General features: G+C 38.7%; 1 protein-coding gene across 6 annotated transcripts in view; it reads right to left on the bottom strand.

The window, feature by feature from the left end:
* Positions 1-4,615: 4,615 nt before the first annotated feature.
* The window catches only part of HNRNPR (heterogeneous nuclear ribonucleoprotein R), a 35,388-nt gene continuing 17,895 nt past the window's right edge, over positions 4,616-22,108 (bottom strand). For 3 of the 6 annotated variants that reach the window (XM_070079106.2, XM_070079105.2, XM_051857972.3), the window contains 6 exons: positions 20,514-20,690; positions 18,740-18,875; positions 15,125-15,330; positions 10,741-10,890; positions 6,022-6,143; positions 4,616-5,884 (listed from right to left, as the gene is read on the bottom strand). In XM_070079106.2, coding sequence (XP_069935207.1) covers positions 5,272-5,884; positions 6,022-6,143; positions 10,741-10,890; positions 15,125-15,330; positions 18,740-18,875; positions 20,514-20,690 — 1,404 coding nt within the window. In that variant the 3' untranslated portion in view covers positions 4,616-5,271. Of the gene's footprint in view, positions 5,885-6,021; positions 6,144-10,740; positions 10,891-15,124; positions 15,341-18,739; positions 18,876-20,513; positions 20,691-22,108 lie in introns of all 6 variants that reach the window. The other 3 variants (XM_051857968.3, XM_051857970.3, XM_051857971.3) reach the window with 1 other exon arrangement.

Here is a 22,108-nt window from a genome sequence, read left to right as displayed (position 1 = left end):
CTAAGTTTTCCTCCAAAATGCTTCCTTCTTTTTTGGTTCCATGAAACGTATTTTGTCTATAAAGCCAAAAAAAAAATTCGCACTGCATTATCCTTAGTCTGCACAAACTCACATGAATTACTTGAGTATTCCTACTGCTTACCATAAAACTTCTCAAGGAGCATGCTATCTAGTGCAATCTTTAAAGTTCTATACCCTGATCTTTCTATCACTGATACATGCATAAAATGTGTCAAAAGAGAAAAAAGTACCTTAATTCAACACTGTAATCACTGCAGTTCTTAAAGTAGAATTTCACTGAGTGATGTACAGTTACATCTACAGCGAATTACAGATAAGGGTTTCTATTCATGAGATGGACTAGCACATGTTACATACCCAGGAGATCCTTTCTACGCTGGTACCCCCAACCAATTAAGAAGAAGGTATAGTACTCTAAGAATACTGAGGAGGTTCTCAGGCATGAAAATCCAAATTACTTTCAATCAGTGCTTATGTCATAATATAATTTCTAATATAGTATGGTCAGAAATGCCTTATTATTATTTAATATCCTCAATCTATACTTTACCATCATAGAATCTCCTATAAAAAATCATGTATGAGACTTTAATCCTTAGCAATCATCTAGATAGTGGCTCTTAATTATATCAGTCTACTAATCTTTTTAGCTATCTTGGGGTTTCAAACAAAACACATAATCTTGACAGGTTTGTGCTTCTGCTATGTTCAAAGTCTTAATATTTTAGCTATGTAACTTCCTCTTGACCAAAATCATTCTATCAGTGTACCTCTAAATGTATGGCTCTATTGTCTGTACGACTGCTAGAACTTAAGTTCCATTTTACAATGTTAAGATTTTGCAGGAATTTTTGACATAATTATCTTCTAGTATTTAAACCCTCCAGTCTATCAACATCTTCCTGTCTTCAATAAAATTAGTGTGTAATGAACATCTCTTAAGATGTATTATATACTAATCTACCCAATAAAAATACAGTAAACATGATAGTGACGGGACTGAAATCACAGTAAAATAAAGGAAGCTTAGAGTCTCTTCAAGAGCCTATCGACTATAAGGTGTCATTCTTGATTGCTTAAAATATACACCCAATTATTTCATTACTTCATACTGGCAGGTCTTTCCTACTGATCTACTACCCATTCAAGAATACGTGAAGTACTTATTATATGTACCTATTAAGATCAGAATTATTTAAGTCTTATTTTTTCTACAAGGCTGACATAATTGCCCACTAACAGGATCTGGGCATTCTCCCACACTTAATGCCCCACTACTGATTAAAAAAAAAAAAATAGGAAAAAAAAAGTTCTTACCAACAATTCCACTGGTTATCGTCCCCAGCGAACCCCACCTAGCAAGTCGACATCATGACATGTCAGGTCAGGGCAGCCTCAACCTCGCTTCCCTGATAGTCAGGTGATAAAAGGAAGGAGTTAAAACAGGGAAAGTACACTTGTAGATTTCTGGATAACATCTGAAAATGATTAAAAACCAAACCAAAACAAAACCAGAGCTTCTGGTAACCTCTAAATAAAAAACTATAAAGATATATATAGATATATATATATATATATACACACACATATATGTTATTTAAAAAGAAAAAACACTTTCAGGAAGATTACCAGTAACTATGCCAAGTTAAATATTTATTATTAAATTACTAACCAATACATTAAATATGCAGTATTTTTAAAGCTTGGTGCTTGCATTTCAGAAGTAAAAACCTAATCAATAAACCTCTAGTGTAAATGTAAAAATGGCTGCTTAATGGATTTGTTATTCTGGATTCTCCAGTCATCCAATTCACTATCTTAATCAGAACAACTCCACCCCTAAGTTAACAGAAGCTCCCATTCTTAGAGAAACATAAACACACTTATAAATCCAGTGCACTCTTTCTATAAGGCTTTTTCTTAGCTGCTCACTTAAGAGACTTCACAAAATCAAGGACAACACAAACAGTAACTACAGCTGGTTTTCTTGAAGAACACCAGGTAACTCAGTATAATAAAATCCTCTTTGGAAAATCAAAATGGCAAATTTTAACATAATTAGAAGTCTTTGTAATCGACAACAGCCTTATAGCAAGTATTTACTGGAGGGGTCTGGTTTTACAAATAATACACAATTAATAAAACATAGGTATGATTATATTCAAATGGGCAGGAGGCAAATGATGTAATGAGTTTCAAGAATAATAATATATGGCTTTATGCTAGGAGTGGAATTTTATGTCCCTTCTCTTTTGAACTTAAAATACATAAATTGTTTTGATGCAATCTGACCTTTATAAAAAGAGGGTTCACCTCCTAAATCAGCTTTCAAAGTCAAATGAGAAAAATTATCTACTTCTAACAGAAAGCATTGGGCTTTCTTATGCAGAATAATCCCAGTAACTAAGAAAACTTAAAAACAATGACTGAACTCCTTTGTTTAAAAAAACTAACTACATAGCCATTACTTTTGATCAAATAAATTTATCAAAAATATGGCAACTTATTAGAACTTTTACTTTTAAAAAATTAAACACCTTCATATAAATACATACATTTAAGCAACTGCTATAAATGAGTGATCAAATGAAAATTAGTATTCCATTAAGGGGGTGTATTTATTGCAATTTTCAGGAGGGTATTTATGAAGAGATCTACTTCAATATATTTCCCAACACATAACCTACTCAAATAGGCACATAAATAAAGCTTTATCAATTAGGTTGGGAAACAAAGAAGATAGAAAACAGGAGAACAGGAAACCAAATTCCTTAGAACTCATAAATTGTGCTTATTTTTTGAAAAAGCATACTATAAGTCTAGAATAAAGACTTCCCTCAACTGACGTTTTTCAGGTTTATACATTTTACTGTTAGATTTCTGTGAAAAGTTGAGCTCTCAGTCTATTTGCTCTAAGTGCTGCTACAGCAGTAATTTACAAGACCATTAAAGAGGAAAAACTATGAAGATTTACTGTTTATAGGGCTATGCTTTTTGGTTAAATAAATTACAAAAACTGTAGACCAAATATTAAAGGGGCACTTCCGCAAATATATTTTTAATTAGCAAGAGGGACAGATATTCAAAATATAATTTACAATTAATAGGAAAGGATTCTGAGATGAAACTCAAACTATATTAAGTTTTTGCTAGGGTATATATTTTAGGAGGGGTGGGAAAAGCATAATAAACTACTTTTTAGAATCACTTCTACTTCCATTACAGATTTTCTTCATGACAACTTTGTAGCTTCTAACATCTAATTTTTAAGAAATACAAACTCAAACTTTATTTGCAGATTGTCTTCTTTCCAAAAAAAATCAATCTTATTTAAGTATAATTTAAAGTTTAACCTTCAAATTATATTTTCAAAGTTTAAAAGCAGCATTTAAAGAATGTTTGGTGTCTTTACTTTCATACATGGGCATAAGAAAAACTACGAAATTGAAACCTTACCACATAAATACCCATGATAACTTGCAACTACAACAGACCATGCAGTTTTTATTAGTTTCAAAAAAATAAAATTTTAATAAGGCCTGTTAAATCAGTGTATTATGCAATGAGTATAACTGAAATAAAAATGAACTATATTGACTATGATGAGCAAATACTTTCTTATTCAAAATGAAGTCATAAAAGCCCATTGATCTAACCAAGCTCAAAAGGAATTTGCTATCACAAAAGACACCAAACAGAAACGAAACACAAAATAATGGTGTGTCTACTTTAATTATTCCCCAATGGCTTATATTTTACCATTATAAAACCATTTTAGAATAAGCTAAGAATAAAATGGAAGGGAAAATAGGATACTAATTTGAAAGTGATGCAGACTTTTCTGCACTGTAAAGTTTAGATTCTTCTGTTCCTCTCATTCTCAAGCAAGAAAGCCAATAGAATAAATCAGAATTTAGATATTTATGTTCTGGCCAACCAAAAATTTAGCCATTAGGGATAGTAAAAAATGTAATAAAAGACATGTTACCATAAAGTCAGAGGTATGACTACTAGAATATTTTAAGCCTCTCTTAAAAGGCATGTTTCTCAAAGCATATTTACACAGCAAAAGATAATTATATTCCTAAACCAATAACTAAAGTGGTAGTCACAATCACATATGCTGAAACTGAGGTTCAGTCCACAGTGCATCTGGCCGCTACAGTACTAAGCATTTTCCCTGTATGTATGTTCACTTATCCAGCAAATAAGGTCTTCAGCCACAATTATCCATTATGATGAATGTGGGTCAAAATAAATTGCAGTCTGCTTCCCCAGCCCCATTTTATTCATTTAACACAAGTTATCCAATGTCTGCAAAAATGCTCAAAAGTCTTTGAACCTTTTTAAATAATGGATAAAATTTCGAAATTAATAGAAACTATGAGAGAACACCAATCAATGAAGTGCTACTTGGAATACTTGAATTTAGACTAAGCCTCAGTCTGACATCCACGATACATGTTGGAATAGACAAGAAATTTTGTGTGAATTTGATCACTCACATAGGCAGTTATACTTTGAAAACAATATTTCTTGCAAGGATTACAAATAAAATAATATTTTAGGACACAATTGAATTTGAAATAGGTAATGTTTTGAATAGATTTTTGAGTTTTATTGAAATCTTACATGAACAAGAAATTGGAAATACAATCACATCAAAGAACAAATTGTCACGGCTTTGACGTTTAAGCCAAACAAATTTTGTAGGGCAGATTTCAAAAAGGTGTGAAGTTATAACAATTTAAAAACACAGTTAACCTACTTCTAGGAATGCAAAACATACAATCATAGGTTATTTTCAATACAAGAAAACTTAAATTTGTTTGCTTTAATTTCTTAAAACTACTAAGACAAAGCACTAGCTTGTATTTTTATTTACAGCATACTCCGTACTCCTATGTAATCTATCCCAAATCCAAAAAAATGAAACTGTCCAAAACCAAAGGTTCTGCAAAAGCATGATTTAACAGCTTGTTTTGAAGCTAAAATGAAGCCTGAAACAATAAAAGCATTGTCACCCCCAGAATAAGGGAACTCTGCAAGCCCAATAATGTCCAAGAGCATTTATGAAAAGAGGAAAAATAAAAAGACTTGAGTATATACACAATAGTGATTTCTTCAGCCCAATACAAATGGCAGCAAACTGCTACTTAAAGATGAAACAGTTAAGCCAATTTTTTTTTTGAAGAATGTAGATCTAGAGCCAATCGTATCTTGCCATATCGTTTTCAAACCCTCACTTGTCTATTTCCACTGTTGCCCATAAGTATCCTGATAAAATTCCTGGTTGTCATTATTGTAACCATAGTTACCGGAATAGTCACCACCTTGCTGAAGCGGCTGCTGAGCGATGGGTTGGGAACCCCAGTTCTGTTGGTTGTTGGTCTGACGACGCTTGGAATCAGGTTGGTTGTACCCGTCTGCCTTTCTCTTGCCTCCTACATTGCCCCCACGATTGCCCCGAGCTCCACGGGAACCACGGCCTCTCTGCTGTTGTGCAGGACCCCCTCTGCCACCCCTAGAGCCTCGTGGTGGTCCCAAGGGTGCCCCCCTCTGTGAATAGCCAGCTCTACCTCTTGGAGGTGGTGCTCCCCGCCCCCTTGGTGGTGGTGGAGCACCTCGCCCTCCCCTTCCTCCTCCTCTTCCTCTTACTGCATAGCCATCATCATAGCCGTAGTAGGGATCTTCATAGCCTCCACGATAGTCGTGATAATCATAACCATAGTAATCGTCATAGTAATCTTCATAGCCATAGTAATCTGGAGGGTAGCCATATCCACCTCTCCCCCCACCACGACCTCGGCCTCTAATTGGAGGTGGCATTCGAGGAGGAGGGTGATAGTAATAATCTTCGTACCTAGCAATGAAGGGAAGAGAGAAGAGAAAAATCAAATTAGCTTGCTTCAAGATTTTTCTTGATTTTATTTCATTCACCTGATTGCCATTATCCAATTACTCCTTGTTCAAAGACATATCTACGAAAAGCAGACTCACGCGGTGCTTCTGGAGGCCTGTCTAGCAGCTTGGCGCTCTTTCCTTTTCTTGTCTGGTGGCTTGGCTAAAACTATTTCAATCTCCTCCCCTTCTATTTCTTTGCCATTCATTTCATCCATAGCCTATACAAAATTAGAAAAATGATTTTACAAATAAATTTTAAAATATAACATGTCATTTAATATACTTCTTTCAAGTTATTTGAAATTTTTACATATTTTTATTTTACATGAAAGAGAGAGAGAAAGATCTTCCATTGGTTGGTTCAGTGCCAAATGCCCATAATAACCAGGACTGGGTAAGACCACAGTCAGGTGCCTGGAACTCAACCTGATTCTCTCATGTGGCTATTCCCGATTATTGTTGGATACAGCCAGAAGGTGAAGTTCCCCTGAACCCTAACTGTTTTATGTAAACTGCACCAAGAAAAAAACTGATGTCCTCCCACTGTATTTTTAAATTTTATTTTTATATATTTCAAAGGAGAGAGATAAATCTGCCATCCCATCTGTCGGTTCACTTCTCACATGCTGGAAACAGCTGGGGCTAGAGGCTAGGCCAGACTCAGAAGACTAGAACTCAATCTAGGCCTCCTGTGTGGCTGGTAGGAACCAACTACTTGAGTCACGACCTGCTGCCTTCCATAATACACATTAGCAGGAAGCTGGAGTCAGGAGCAGGGCCAGGACTTGAACCCAGGTGCTTCAATGTGAAATGCAGGTGTCCCACGTGGTGTCTTAACCACTGAGCCAAACACCTGAGCCCTTCTATCATATTAAAAAAAAATCCTTGTATTATATTTAAAAGGATAAAAGAGCTGCCTATAGCTGTCCCTTAATTCCAAATTAAGTTGCATGTTAGTCAAAGCAAAGAAGCAAACTTACACCAGGAAAAAATGTTTGTATTAATACAAGCCAGACAAAAACAACTAACTTTTCAAGATTCAAATTATTAAATAAACATGCGGCATTAAACACACAGGTTTTACACTGCTCTCACACAAAAATTACAAGGATCTGAAACACAAATGAGGCAATTTTAGGTGGTTTTCTGTAAACTTCAATAAGATACAGACAAAAGTTGGCGCCGCGGCTCAATAGGCTAATCCTCCGCCTTGCGGCGCCGGCACACCGGGTTCTAGTCCCGGTCGGGGCGCTGGATTCTGTCCTGGTTGCCCCTCTTCCAGGCCAGCTCTCTGCTGTGGCCAGGGAGTGCAGTGGAGGATGGCCCAAGTATTTGGGCCCTGCACCCCATGGGAGACCAGGAGAAGTACCTGGCTCCTGCCATCGGATCAGCGCGGTGCGCCGGCCGCAGCACGCCGGCCGCAGCGGCCATTGGAGGGTGAACCAACGGCAAAGGAAGACCTTTCTCTCTCTCTCACTGTCTACTCTGCCTGTTAAAAAAAAAAAAAAAAAAAAAAGATACAGACAAAAAAGTATAGGTTGCTTCATGCTACTTAATCTGGAACACACTTTGTTCTAACAATTAAAAACACAGAGCCCAGAAAGTCTAATGAAGGCGTAAGCAATCATCTAGAAAGCAGGAATCAAGCACTCCACGTTACAGTCCTTTATTCGTGTTGTTCTATCTACCAACCTCTGCCATATTCCAAGACTCAAAAACTTAATAACATAATGTCACCTCCTCACCATATGTTTTGCTTCCCAATACAAACTTCCCCACTTTGAGCATACATAATAAAACGTTCCATCCACGAAAAGCTTCCAATGATTTACAAGTTAGTCCTCCTTTAGATTTCCATGTTCCCCTTTTACCACCTGAGGCTTTGGGCTGCTTCAGCTAAAGCAACTGAACAAGTATACAAAAGCTTCTAGGTATAAACAAAAAAGTGGAACATCTAACCTCTGCCCTGACCATACTGGAGAAGTGACTACCAATTCCTGGATTAGAAACTCTGTAATTTTGTAAGTTTATCTGACAAACCATCTAGTTTTAAGATTTTATTTATTTGGGCCGGCGCCGCGGCTCACTAGGCTAATCCTCCGCCTAGCGGCGCTGGCACACCAGGTTCTAGTCCCCGTCGGGGCGCCGGATTCTGTCCCGGTTGCCCCTCTTCCAGGCCAGCTCTCTGCTGTGGCCAGGGAGTGCAGTGGAGGATGGCCCAGGTGCTTGGGCCCTGCACCCCATGGGAGACCAGGAAAAGCACCTGGCTCCTGCCATCGGATCAGCGCGGTGCGCCGGCCGCGGCGGCCATTGGAGGGTGAACCAACGGCAAAGGAAGACCTTTCTCTCTGTCTCTCTCTCTCACTGTCCACTCTGCCTGTCAAAAAAAAAAAAAAAAAGATTTTATTTATTTGAAAGATGGACAGAGGGAGACAGAGGAAGATCTTCCACCCACTGGTTCACTCCAACTACTTGGGAATCTTCCACTGCCATAGCAGGAAGCTGGACTGGAAGTGGAACAGCTGGGACTCACAATGACACCCTAATATTGGATGCAGGCATCACAGACAGCAGCTTAACCTGCTGTGTCAGAACACTAGCCCCATATTACTAGTTCTTCAATGGAATCAAAATGAGTATTTAGAAAACACAGTATAAAGGCCGGCGCTGCGGCTCACTAGGCTAATCCTCCGGCTTGTGGCACCGGCACACCGGGTTCTAGTCCCGGTCGGGGCGCCGGATTCTGTCCCAGTTGCTCCTCTTCCTGTCCAGCTCTCTGCTGTGGCCCGGGAAGGCAGTGGAGGATGGCCCAAGTCCTTGGGCCCTGCACCCACATGGGAGACCAGGAGAAGCACCTGGCTCCTGGCTTTGGATCAGCGCGGTGCGCTGGCCACAGCGGCCATTGGTGGGTGAACCAATGGAAGGAAGACCTTTCTCTCTGTCTCTCTGACTGTCTCTCTGCTATGGCTGGGAAAGCAGTGGAAGATGACTCAAGTGCTTGGGCCCCTGCATCCACGTGGAAGACCCAGAAGAAACTCTTGGCTCTTGGATCCTGGCTTCGGATCAACCCCAGGGCTGCCAGTTACAGCCATTTGGAGAACAAACTAGCAGATGGAAGACCTCTTTCTCTCTCTCTCCCCCTCTCTGTTTGTAACTCTGCCTCTCAAATAAATAAATAAATCTTTTTTAAAAAAATAAATAATAAAGTACTATACAAGCTTATTAGTTCTATACTACTAGACATCTCAGAAGCCAAACAATTCTGTACTAAACTATGAATTTTATTAGCAATATTATCTAATTCATTCCCATCAATAATTAAACAAATTAATTCTACCCTAGTCAAGGCTTCTATAAGGTCTGTTTTATTTTCTGGGCAAGAAACAAACAAAATGCTCATATTAGAAGTGGCAGGATCCCACTGACAGAAACTGTAGAAAAACAATCAAGCATGGGGCCGGTGCCATGGCGCAGTAGGTTAATCCTCTGCCTGCGACGCCCGCATCCCATATGGGCACCGGTTCTAGTCCTGGCTGCTCCTCTTCCAATCCAGCTCTCTGCTATGGCCTGGGATAGTAGTAGTAGATGACCCAAGTCCTTGGGCCCCTGCAACCACATGGGAGACCAGGAAGAAGCTCCTGGCTTTGGACTGGCGCAGCTCCGGCCATTGCGGCCATTTGGGGAATGAAGCAATGGAAGGAAGACCTTTACTGTCTGTAACTCTACCTCTCAAATAAATAATATTTAAAAAAAAAAAAAAAAAACCCACAATCAAGCCTGAATCACTGAGCAATTTGGACCCATCTTCCTAATTACCTAAAAAAGATTATTAGTGTTTTGTCTTCTTTCTCTTCCCAAGGAAGGCATGAACAGGAGGAAGAAGAATCAAAATTCTACCTGCTAAGCATGGTACTGACTCACCATCAATGAAAAGCAGCAAAAAACTTCAGGTTTTATGTGCTAGAAACCATACAAAAACATTTTTCCCACACTTTCATTACTATCATCAACGAATAAATCAACTACTATATACAAGTATCCCTTAACAATTACTGACATCAGTGAAACATAGCTAATACTAGTCTCACTCTAAAATGTTTAAAGGCAGGGCAGGCACTATAGCAAAGGGGGTTAAGCTGCTGCTTAGGAAACCCTCATCTCATATTTCCAGGCCTGGATGCTCTCTTCTGATCCAGCTTCCTGCTGATACACATGGAGACCGAGATGGAGTTCTAGGCTCTTGGCTTCAGCCTGGCCTAGCCTTTTCTGTTGCAGGCATTTGGAAGTCAACCAGTGGATCAAAGACCTGCCTTTTAAGTAGATGAATAAGTATTAAGAGAGAGAGAAGAAAGAAAAAGACTGAAGGCAAAAACATAAAGAACCAGCCACACCCTCAAAATACATCTACAAAATTAAAAGATACTATATCATGGTAAAGTCATTATACTACTGGGTTTCTTTCACATGTCTACAGAGCTGAGGTTCAGAAAGAAGCTATAATATAGTTACTGCCTGTTCAGTATTTACAGCAGCTAATGATTGTATCTCATAATACTTCTATGGCATCATGCTATCAAATGTTAGGCTTACAATAACAGAGATTAAAAATAACTTACCTGAGATCACAGTCACAGTAATAATCTGGCATTGAAATACAGTCTTGTTATACTACTTTATAGAGATTATTAAAAAGAAAGTTCCAAAGTTCAGCAAAAGCCAAAAACCAATTTTATTTGTTTTTAAAGTTACTTTATGTGTTTACACATTTCAACAACAGAATTCAGGTACCAAGAAGTAAAATTTCTAAATTTCTACCTTAACAGCTGCTCCTCTGTCTTCAAAATGAACAAATGCATAATCTTTCAACTTCTTTACTCTTTCAAGTTTTCCAAATTCAGAAAATGACTTTTCCAAGATTTCTTCTGTCACCGTAGTAGCCAAATTTCTCACAAACAAAACTTTCACCTAATAGCAACAAATATACAAGATTGGCACTGGATACTGAATTTTAGCTAGTGTTCAAGTATTTCTTCCTGTCTGCAGGCACAGGCTTTTCTTCTCCAAAACATTAGCATTAAAAGTAACATTACAGGAAGTATAAGAAACTGTCAAGAAAACACTGACATTAGTCACCAATTTACATAAATTGTTGGTTCCTGTCTTCTACCCTACCATTAAAGCATTTAACACTAGGAACAGATCCTTCAAGAAACCAACACTGATTATTGCTAAGTTAATTCGCAAATTTAACAGGATATCTAAGTTCCCTCTTCAATGAGTTTTCCTATTTTCTCTCCCTAGAACCAGATAACTCTTTAAAATTCTTATGAAATAAACAATAGAACAACACATGAGAAATCTAGAGCCTAGCCCTATGAAATACAAACTATATATTTACATAATTGAATTAGTACTGTGCTTATCTGGAAAAAAGTTAAAAGTTGGTCCATACCTCACTATATACCAAGATAAGCTCCAAATAGACTAAAAATGTAAATGGTAAGGGAAGGTGGGGACTATGAAAATACTGGCAGAAAACAAGAGTAAATCTAAAAGAGTAATACTACTAAAAGTAAATGCCTTCTATATGGCAAAAAATACCATAAGTAATGTCAAAAGGAAAATGACATATCACAGAGATAATCTTTTCTATTAAAGCATCAGAAAATAAGAAAAATCCCAACAAATGAAAAATAAGCAAATTCATGAATCCATGGTTTAATACAAAGAAACACATGGTCCTCCAAATACATTAAAAGCTCAAGCTCATACATAGTAAGAAATACAAGTCGTAACAGCATTGAGATACCATATTATCAGACCAGCAAAATCCAGAAGTGTGATCTCACACTATTTTGTCAAGGATGAGGAAAACAGTCCTCTTATATTGTGCTGGTGATAGAATATACCAGTACATCCCCTACAGAGAAGAATATGGTAATATCTTAATAATTACAGATCCATTTAGCTTCAGCCTACAATCCATCTTACAGATACATTTGTACTTCTATCATCTGATGTGGTACAAGTTCATTCATTACAGTATTGTTAACAAAAAAAAATGGGGGGACAGAAACATCCAGCAAGTATGCATGTGCTACGGCACACCCACAGAATGGAATATTATGCAGCCACAGTAACTAGGATGAGCTCTATGGGCTGATATAGAGATTGCTAGGATACACTATCGGTAAGACACATTTCCCCCCATTTTTATATCTCTGAAATGGGAGTAAAAATTTACAGTCAATATGGTAAGCAAGCTTTGTGCCACACTATTGGCAACACTTTATACTTTTTAAAAATATTTATTTATTTATGCATTTATTTGAAAGAGTTACAGAGAGAGGAAGACACATACACACAGAGAAAAAGAGAAAGAGAGACAGAATGAATCTTCCCTCTGCTGGTTCACTTCCCAGATGGCTACAATGGCTGGAGCTGGACCAGGCTGAAGGCAGGAGCTTCTACAGGGTTCCCACTTGGCGGAGAAACAGAATAACAAAGCAAATAGAGATGTGTGAATATGGGCTGGCACGTGGCACAGTAGGTTAAGCCACCACTTGCAGTGTCAACATCCCACTCCCAATCCAGCTCCTTGCTAATGTGACTGGGAAAGCAGCTGAGGATGGTCCAAGTCCTAGGGGCCCTGCATCCAAGAAGGAGATCCAGAACTCCAGGCTCCTAGTTTTGGACAGGCCCAGCTCCAGCCACTGCGGACATTTGGGGAGTGAACCAGCAAATGAAAGATTTCTATCTCTCCCTCTCTCTCTGTAACTGACTTTCAAATAAATAAATAAATAAATCTTTTTAAAAAAAGTGAATATAGTGAGTTACCAACAACCATCCATGGAAGAATTAAGGACAGGAGAAGTGGGAACTCCATTGTCTATATATTTCTATATAATTTATGATTTTTTAAGTAAGCACATATATTACTTACTCAAACAAAAAATTAATATAGCTACTGAACACACTGTTGCCTCAAAGGGCTATATGAATAAAAAGAATTTAGGGAGAGTATTAATTCAAAGAGGGTGAGGACTGATACTTTTCACCTCTACTCCCTCCCCTTTTTCTCAACACTGTCAAACTGAGGGAGGTCTAGTCTAAATATCAATCTCCCCAACACTGATTTTTCACCTCAAACAACAACATCGATCTTTTATTCTTTTCTGTGAAGAAACCACAACCTACCATCTAAAAGTTACTTGATAGAATTGTTTAAAATATTTAACAGAAGGGGCCAGTGCAGTGGCGTAGCAGGTAAAGCCACTGCCTGCAGTGCTGGCATCGCATATGGGCAATGGTTCAAGTCCTGGCTGCTCCACTTCGGATCCAGTTCTCTGCCATGGCCTGGGAAAGCAGCAGAAGATGGCCCAAGTCCGCTTAAGTCCAGGTCTCTGTATCTTTGCCTTCCAAATAAATAAATAAATCTTTAAAAAAAAAATACAGGAAAAGTCTCTTTAGGCTCTTAGGTTCTTTCTTTTGTTTTTTCGATTTTAATGCCTGATGCAACCATTTTTTTTAAAAGATTTATTTATTTATTTGAAAGGCAGAGTTACAGAGAGGCAAACACAGAGAGAGAGAGAGGTTTTCCACCCACTGGTTCACTACCCAAATGGCCACAACGGCTGGAGCTGGGCCGATCTGAAGCCAAGAGCCAGGAGCTTCTTCTGGGTCTCCCATGCGGTGCAGGGGGCCCAAAGACTGGGCCCCTGAAGTTCTTAATGATTATAAAACTAACCCAAATTGGCAAAAGATTCTTCAATGAACACTAAGAGTGAAAAGTGGAAGTTTTAATGAGCAAACAAACAGCAGAATAAAATTTTGAGATTTTCTAACCCTAAAAATGATTTAAGATAAAACTATATGAAAGGTTACCAGCAGCATGTAAAAAGTTTTGATAAGCAAATTATTAGCTATATTTTAGGTTTCCAGATTTTATAATACATCTAAATTGCTATTTTTAGATTTTCTCAAGTAGAAAAAATAAATAGGCTACATTTAGTTTCTACAGATAGATTCAAAGTTGTAGTGGATCATAACATATTTATCTAACCCCAATAAAATAAACAAAATCTAAGTTGAGTAGATTGTCCCAAGCCATAATTATATTAGGAGAAGAAACAGCTGGAATTAAGCTAATAAAAACCAGAAATAAAAAAAAAATTAGGGATATATTCTCACCTCCTTTCCTAGTCGCTCATCTACTCAAACAATATGATAAAAGATACATTTGAATGGCACTTCTGAGAGCCTCTCTGGTTCATTCTCAATGGATTTTTTCTGCATAATTCAAAGCTGTTTTTGCCTACAAAGACTATATCATACTAGTATAAACCGGAGTCCATCTCCAAACTAGTGACAACTTGCCTCCTCAAAACCTAGAATAAAAAGCTTAAGGAAAGGAATTCTCAGTCAAGAAGAATCCAATCAGTTATCACAGCCATCAGAGTTGATGCCTCCCTAAGGAGAGAGGAGACGTAACTGAAAGAGTCAAGAACCCAACACAAACAGCAGATTCAACCGATGTGTCCCTTGAACCCTAGAAGTCATCCAAAAGAAAACATAAAAACCAGGATTCGCGGCACCACCATTTGACAGGTAAAATCCTGGCAACACAAGCATAGGAGGTAGGAAGAAACTGACAGCAGGAATTGTCATGTATATTTTGCCACTATCAATTAATAGCAAACACAACAATCCTTTGCCTTTCTTCATGGGGCTCAATACTCTAAGGGAAATTGAAAGAAAAATTAGCTATAAATCTAAATAAAAGAATTCAAAGCCACATAATAAAAGTTGCAGTACAGTCAGTAAAGACTTTAGTTTATAAACTCCAAAACATTACTTCTCTCTTTACTCAACAAGACCTCATCTTAAAAGTCTGTATCCTTATGTGTGCATAACACTATGTGGGATACAGAAAATAGTGGTATGAAATACTTTCAATTGAAGGGATTTTATTTCATTTCCTCTTACACATTTAATCTGCAGGAAAAGGGATGATTAATGGAAATTATTACAGGACACCAAGACAGTCTGTAGCCTCAGTGTTAAATCAGTTCGTGACTAAACAGCTAAAAGATAATAGCTACAATTTGTATTTAATCAGAAAACTCAAAATATTTGAGCTTTATTATTAGTACAAAATTGAAATGATATCCCTACCCCCACCCCAAGTAATTGCATTTACCTTAGCCATGACTTCTGGATCTGGTTCTTCCACAGGGTCAGCCCATTCAACTGTAACTACATTTCCCCATACTTTTACTTTTCCACTCATTAGCCGACGTCTGGCTTGTGCTGCAGACTTGTGATCCTCATATTCAAGGAAGCAGAACCCCCGATTCTTCTTTTTGTCATCGGGTTGATGATAGAGAATAACGTCCACCAAACCCTCTGTTAAACCAACAGCCAGATATATAAGCCAAAAGCATCCACCACACACCTAACGATCAGGCAGACCTAAACCCATTTGCCGACAAAAATTAATCGAAGAAACCTCAAAATGAGTCACTTGTTACCTAGTAGACAATTAGATCAGCATAATTTGATACAGTGTGGCACAGTATTTTACATTCCCCTCTAATTTTAGGAGCCTAACGGTACAGCCATATGTAACAGGTCTAATCACTGGTATATTTAAAGTTCTACAATATTTTACAATATTTGATATAACTTAGCCTCATAATTTAAATATTATTTTAAGACCCTAAAAACAAATTTAATATAAACCCAAGAGAACTAACTTTTAATAACAAATCAGTGACAAAAATCTTAAATTAAACCTAACTTAAAAATTACTATTTTCACTAGAAATGAAGGTGGTCACTAACTACTGGCGTCCCGCTGATATCAGTCCTTTGCCTTATCGCTTCATGTGTATTTTCCAGATAATATCATTCAGGTGTGCTTTTAGATACTATGTATATCATTATAAATGCCAGATGTGTTTGCTTACCATGTCCCCTTATGACACTTCCAACAACACAAGCCAAATCACACCACCATGCCCCAAATCTGTCTTTCCTAGTATCTTCCAATCTAGTAAACAGTGCCATCTACTTGGCTCTCAAGCCAAAAATTGATGAGGTATTCTTGATTTCTTCCTTTGCTTCATCTCTATCCAGTTCCCAACTCATTTCTTTTGCTTTCCACGGCTAATATCTTTGTCCAGTCTTCTATCTGAACTACCAACAGCCTCAACTAATTTATCAGCTTCTATTCTTGATTCTCTCTCCAAACCTTTATCCACATAGCAGCAGAATAACATTCTGCAAACATGAAACAGATGTTATTCCCTGCTTAAGACCTTTGAATGCCTTTCTCATAATCTCTGGAATAAAATCCAATCTCTTTACATGGTCCACAAAAACTCTGCCTTTTTACCTCATGTGATTCTACTCTTATTTTACCTCTTAACAACACATTTCTCTCAGTTACATTAATATACTGAGTTCTTTCTTGCCTTGGAGACTTGGCATGTGCCACTCTCTTGGAATGGAGCCCCACCCCCTTTTTTTTTTTAAACAGGCAGAGTGGACAGTGAGAAAGAGAGACAGAGAGAAAGGTCTTCCTTTGCCATTGGTTCACCCTCCAATGGCCGCCACGGCCAGTGCATCGCACTGATCCGAAGGCAGGAGCCAGGTGCTTATCCTGGTCTCCCATGGGGTGCAGGGCCCAAGCACCTGGGCCATCCTCCACTGCACTCCCTGGCCACAGCAGAGAGCTGGCCTGGAAGAGGGGCAACCGGGACTAGAACCCAGTGTGCCGGTGCCGCTAGGCGGAGGATTAGCTTATTGAGCCGCAGCGCCAGCCGCCCCTTTTGCTTTTGGTATACTACATCTTCATCACTTAGGTCTTGGTTCAAACATCACCTTATTAGTAAACCATGGATAGTAGCTATTTTCTAGTTAAATATCCTATGTTTTCCCTTCCACAGTGCTTTATGACAATGTGCAAATATTTATTTAATTTTGGGGTTATAGCTCCTTTTCCAGAATGTAGGTTCTGTGAATGCAGAGAATAGGTCTCTTATTTGCTGTATCCCAGCCCATGGCACAATGTTAGTGTTTAACAGGCATTTTAATACACATCTGCCAAAGGAATATATAAATGAATATGAAGTCAGAAAACAGCTTGTAGATAATAAAAAAAGTGATGCACTGAGAACTCTGCCAGTAGCAGTATTTGACCAACAAAATTATAATGGGTAGTGGCCACTGTTACAAAGTGTGACACCAAATCAAGATTTCAGAATGAACACAATTTCTGATGACAAGATCCAGAATATGACCTGGATATCATGGAGCTGAAGTAAAGGATTACAGATAAGGTGACCATAGAACTAGGAGTCCAGTGCCTTGGGTAGTTCATTCACATGGATGTTACAGGTACTCAAAATCAGTCTATTTAGGGTAGGAAAGGAAAAATGTGAGCCTGAAGCAAATTTCAGATTAAAAAGTCTAAAACAATGAGAACAGATGACAGTTTCAAGGAAGGAGAAAGGGTATTATGTCTGGATGACAAAAATATAAAGCAACAGTTTTTACAAGGGGAGGCAGTAGTCTAAAATGGTGTTTTAAAAAAACACAGGTAGCGGCCGGCGCCGCGGCTCACTAGGCTAAACCTCCGCCTTGCGGCGCCGGCACACCGGGTTCTAGTCCCGGTCGGGGCGCCGGATTCTGTCCCGGTTGCCCCTCTTCCAGGCCAGCTCTCTGCTGTGGCCAGGGAGTGCAGTGGAGGATGGCCCAAGTGCTTGGGCCCTGCACCCCATGGGAGACCAGGAAAAGCACCTGGCTCCTGGCTCCTGCCATCGGATCAGCGCGGTGCGCCGGCCGCAGCACGCCGGCCGCGGCAGCCATTGGAGGGTGAACCAACGGCAAAGGAAGACCTTTCTCTCTGTCTCTCTCTCTCACTGTCCACTCTGCCTGTCAAAAAACAAAAAACAAACAAAAAATAAATAAATAAATAAATAAAAAGATTAAAGAAAAAAAAAAAACACAGGTAGCGGGGCCGGCACTGTGGAGCAGTGGGTTAAAGCCCCAGCATGCACCAGTTAAAGAGTCCCGGCTGCTCCACTTCTGATCCAGTTCCTGCTAATGTGCCTGGGAAAGCAGCGGAGGATGGCCCAAGTGCGTGGGCCCCTGTACCCAAGTAGGAGACCCAGAAGAAGCTCTTGGTTCCTGGATTTGGCCTGGCCCAGCCGCAGTCATTTCGGCCATTTGAGGAGAGAACAAGCGGATGGAAGACCTCTATCTCTCAAATAAATAAATAAATAAATAAACAAATAAATAAATCACAGGCAGCCAAAGTTGATTTCAATCAGCAATTTAAAAATGAAATGAAGTAGGCAACAGAATAAATCATGAATAATAAATGAGTTTTGGTAAACTGCGACATAAAAATGTATATAGACCTGTGATATAAAATGTACTTCTCAATCAATTCCATGGATTTGGAATTGGAAAATTTTAAAAATCAACAGGAAGGAGCAAAAACTTTTTTCCCGTTGGCCCTAAAGTACGCTATCAGAGGAAAGAAGCCTTGGCTTTAGGGCCACAAAGGAAAGGCTCTAGGAAAGCCATGTTCAATCAAGACAAAGAAGCAAAGGGCACATTTCAGGAAAACTAAGGTTACAAGGGAGCCTGCTTAGTCCAAACCACTATGAAACAGAAAGGAAGCAATTTAGTTTGACCCAAGAGACTCAGGTAATATATATCCCCTTTCTTTTGTAAAAGCATTTGTAAATTTCTCAACAGTATAATAGATTTCCCAAAGGTAATTTCTAAATACATTTTTGTTTTACCTGTGACTTTACTGAATTCTTCCAGAATGTTTTCCTTAGTCTTATTCTTCGGAATGGATCCAACAAAAAGTCTGTTGTTTGCCACAGAAATGCACACTCCAAGGTGTTTACCAGGGCGAATTTCATAGCTGTCACACTGCAAGGAAGAAAAAAGCCAGATACCCCCAAACCACCCCAAACTCAGAACAACTGATCTTATCTAAAGAATACAACAATTTAAGGCCAAATATTCCTGCTTCATGAACTCACCAAGTTCCCTCAGGTTTACCCTTTACATGAATTCATGCTTAAATTTCACTATCATGCTGTCTTGTTTTGGTTTCCTTTTGCTAACTTTCAAAACTCCTCTATATGAAAAAGACTCAGTTACTCATTTCATTTTAAAAAGTCTTATGTCATATCTCAATTGTATCTGTCTGAAAATTCTTTCCTAGAGAATTTCAGAAAAAGTACCTGAGATTAAACATTCAGGGTCCTTAGGAATGAAATTAGATATAAATAAATCATAGTCGAAATAACAATATATTAAGAGTAACAACTATGTTTCAACAGAAGAATTTCACATTCTATACAAAACACAGAATTCTAAATATATAAAGTTTTAATTGTCTATGAAAGCATAATCTTTGCAAAATTGTATAAAAAGCTATTAGTAGAAAGTGTTTTATTTAAATCACTATAGTGAAGGGTTCCCTTGTCAAAATTTAGCTTCTTATGCTTTTAACATTACTTACCCATTAGAACTTAAAAAGATAGTATTACTTAAAAAATTAAAATTACCTATATTTTGCCAAAAATGAAGAAATAAAGTTTTGGAAATTTCTTAGTTTTAAATGAACAAGTTTGGAGGCAAAAATGCCTAGTAAGAACTAAAATCTTGGTCAAGACAGGAAGAAACTAACTCAAGGCCCACTCTTGAGTCCAAAAGCCTTGGTAAGGGAGATTACCCATTCTAGAAGGGCTAGAACTACATTAAGTGAGCCTTTGGATGGATGTCTGTCAAGAATATGAAAAAAAAATGTTATTTTAAGATTCTCGGATAACAACATCTCGGTATATAGTAGAAATGAAGACATAATTTACAGAACTTTTCCCTACTACTTCTACTACTTTTATTTTTATAAGCCCAAAGTTGTAAAAAGTCCTAGAGAGGAAATTACTAGAAGATTGGCTATCAAGCAGTAAAAGGAGAGAAATATTAAAGACAAAGAAGACCCAATAGACTGGCTATAAAACAGTGAAATACAGAGAGAGAGAGAGTAAAGTCAGACAGGACTCAATGGTCTGGGAACAAAAAGAGCAAGAAGACAATTAGGAAATACACCAACTGTATAATTGGGCTGGGCCAAAAAGAAAAGATTATTTTTTTCTGAATTGAGTCCAAAGTCACTATCACCCACTGTTATTCTCCAGAACCCATTCCAACCTTCATATTTTAAGACTCCCATCCTGAAGTTTAACAACAAAAGTTGACAACTTTCTAAAAACCAACAGAGAATTTAAGGAATCAAATATCTGAATAAAATTTTTGATACTAATCAATCTTAATGGATAACTTCTCAAAATCATGACTTTCTAAAATACATTATTTCTTAAATATATTTATTTTAGAGTCATAAAAACTAAAGCAAAGGCCATATACCAACTAAGAATATAAAAACATTCAAAGGAACAATTAAAGAAAATGAGACAACACTAACTGCAAACATTCTTAATTGAGTTTATTCTCTCAAATAATAGCTTGCTAAACAATGGATGTTTATTTATCACATACCAGTTTCACAGCTTCCTGTGCAGCTTCCTTTCCACAGAAGGTGATAAATGCGTACCCTCTGTTCTGCCCAGACAGTGGATCCATCATAAGACGCAGATCCCAAATTGGACCAGCCTTCTCAAAGAGAGGCACCAATTCATCCTCGTATAAATCTCTGGGTATTTTACCAACAAAGACCTGAAATAAAACTTTGTTATTAGAATCCAACATAAGCATTTGCTTTTTGAACTATAAAGCATAACTGCCCCTATTTGCAGGAGGTGGAGGTAGAAGATCGTTAAAGAAGAATGGTAATAATATGAATCTAGCAGTTGACTTACAGAATGAATCCTAATTTTATTATAATGATCTTAGGATTTTTTTAAAGATTTATTTATTTTATTTGAAAGGCAGAGTGACAGAGTCAGAGAGACAGAAGAGAGCTTCCATCCACTAGTTCACTTCCCATATGACCCCAATGGCCCAGGCTGGGCCAAGCCAAACCCAAAAGCCTGGAACTCCATCCTACGTGGGCGGCAGGGGCCCAAATACTTGGCCATCTTCTGCTGCTTTCCCAGGCACATTAGTAGGGACCTGAATCAGAAGCAGAGTAGCCAGGACTCAAACTGATATGGAATGCCAGCACTGCAAGCAGTAGCTTAAATAAAAACTGACATGGCTATTCCCAAGTATTCTCACCTCACATCTCCCTGCTGATAGCCTGGCAGTGCAGGCTGGCCCAAGTGCTTAGGCCCTGCACCCACCTGGGGGACATGGAGGAAGCTCTTGGATCCTGGTATCATATCGGCCTGGCTCTGGCCATTGTGTCCTTTGGGGAGTAGACCAGCTGTCTCTTCCTTGGTAATTCTGCTTCTCAAGTAAATAAATAATTTTTTTTTTTTTTTTACAGGTAGACAGTGAGAAAGAGAGACAGAAAAGTCTTCCTTCCGTTGGTTCACCCCCCCAAATGGCCACTACAGCCAGTGCTGTGCCGATCCAAAGCCATGAGCCAGGTGCTTCCTCCTGGTCTCCATGTGGGTACAGGGGCCCAAGCACCTGGGCCATCTTCCACTGCCCTCCTGGGCCACAGCAGAGCTGGACTGGAAGATGAGGGGACTAGAACCCGGCGCCCATATGGGATGCTGGCACCACAGGCGGAGGATTAACTAAGTGAGCATGGCGCCACTTTATTTTTTTTTATTTTTTTGAGAGGCAGAGTGGACAGTGAGAAAGAGAGACAGAGAGAAAGGTCTTCCTTTTGCCATTGGTTCACCCTCCAATGGCTGCCGCAGCTGGCGCACCACGCTGATCCGATGGCAGGAACCAGGTACTTCTCCTGGTCTCCCATGGGGTGCAGGGCCCAAGGACTTGGGCCATCCTCCACTGCACTCCCTGGCCACAGCAGAGAGCTGGCCTGGAAGAGAGGCAACCGGGACAGAATCCGGCGCCCTGACCGGGACTAGAACCCGGTGTGGCGGCGCCACAAGGCGGAGGATTAGCCTAGTGAGCCGCGGCGCCGGCCCCAATAAATAAATCTTAAAAAATAATAATGACATTGATATTTTTTAGAAATTCCAGATTTCAATCTATTCCTTCTCTATCAAGACAATAAACTT

This window comes from Oryctolagus cuniculus, chromosome 7 (genome assembly GCF_051225735.1).
Source record: "Oryctolagus cuniculus isolate XC-2025 breed Fujian yellow rabbit chromosome 7, ASM5122573v1, whole genome shotgun sequence".
NCBI classification, from domain to species: domain Eukaryota; kingdom Metazoa; phylum Chordata; class Mammalia; order Lagomorpha; family Leporidae; genus Oryctolagus; species Oryctolagus cuniculus.
Note: the sequence above shows the minus strand (reverse complement) of the source record. Positions and strands in the feature narration are given on the sequence as shown.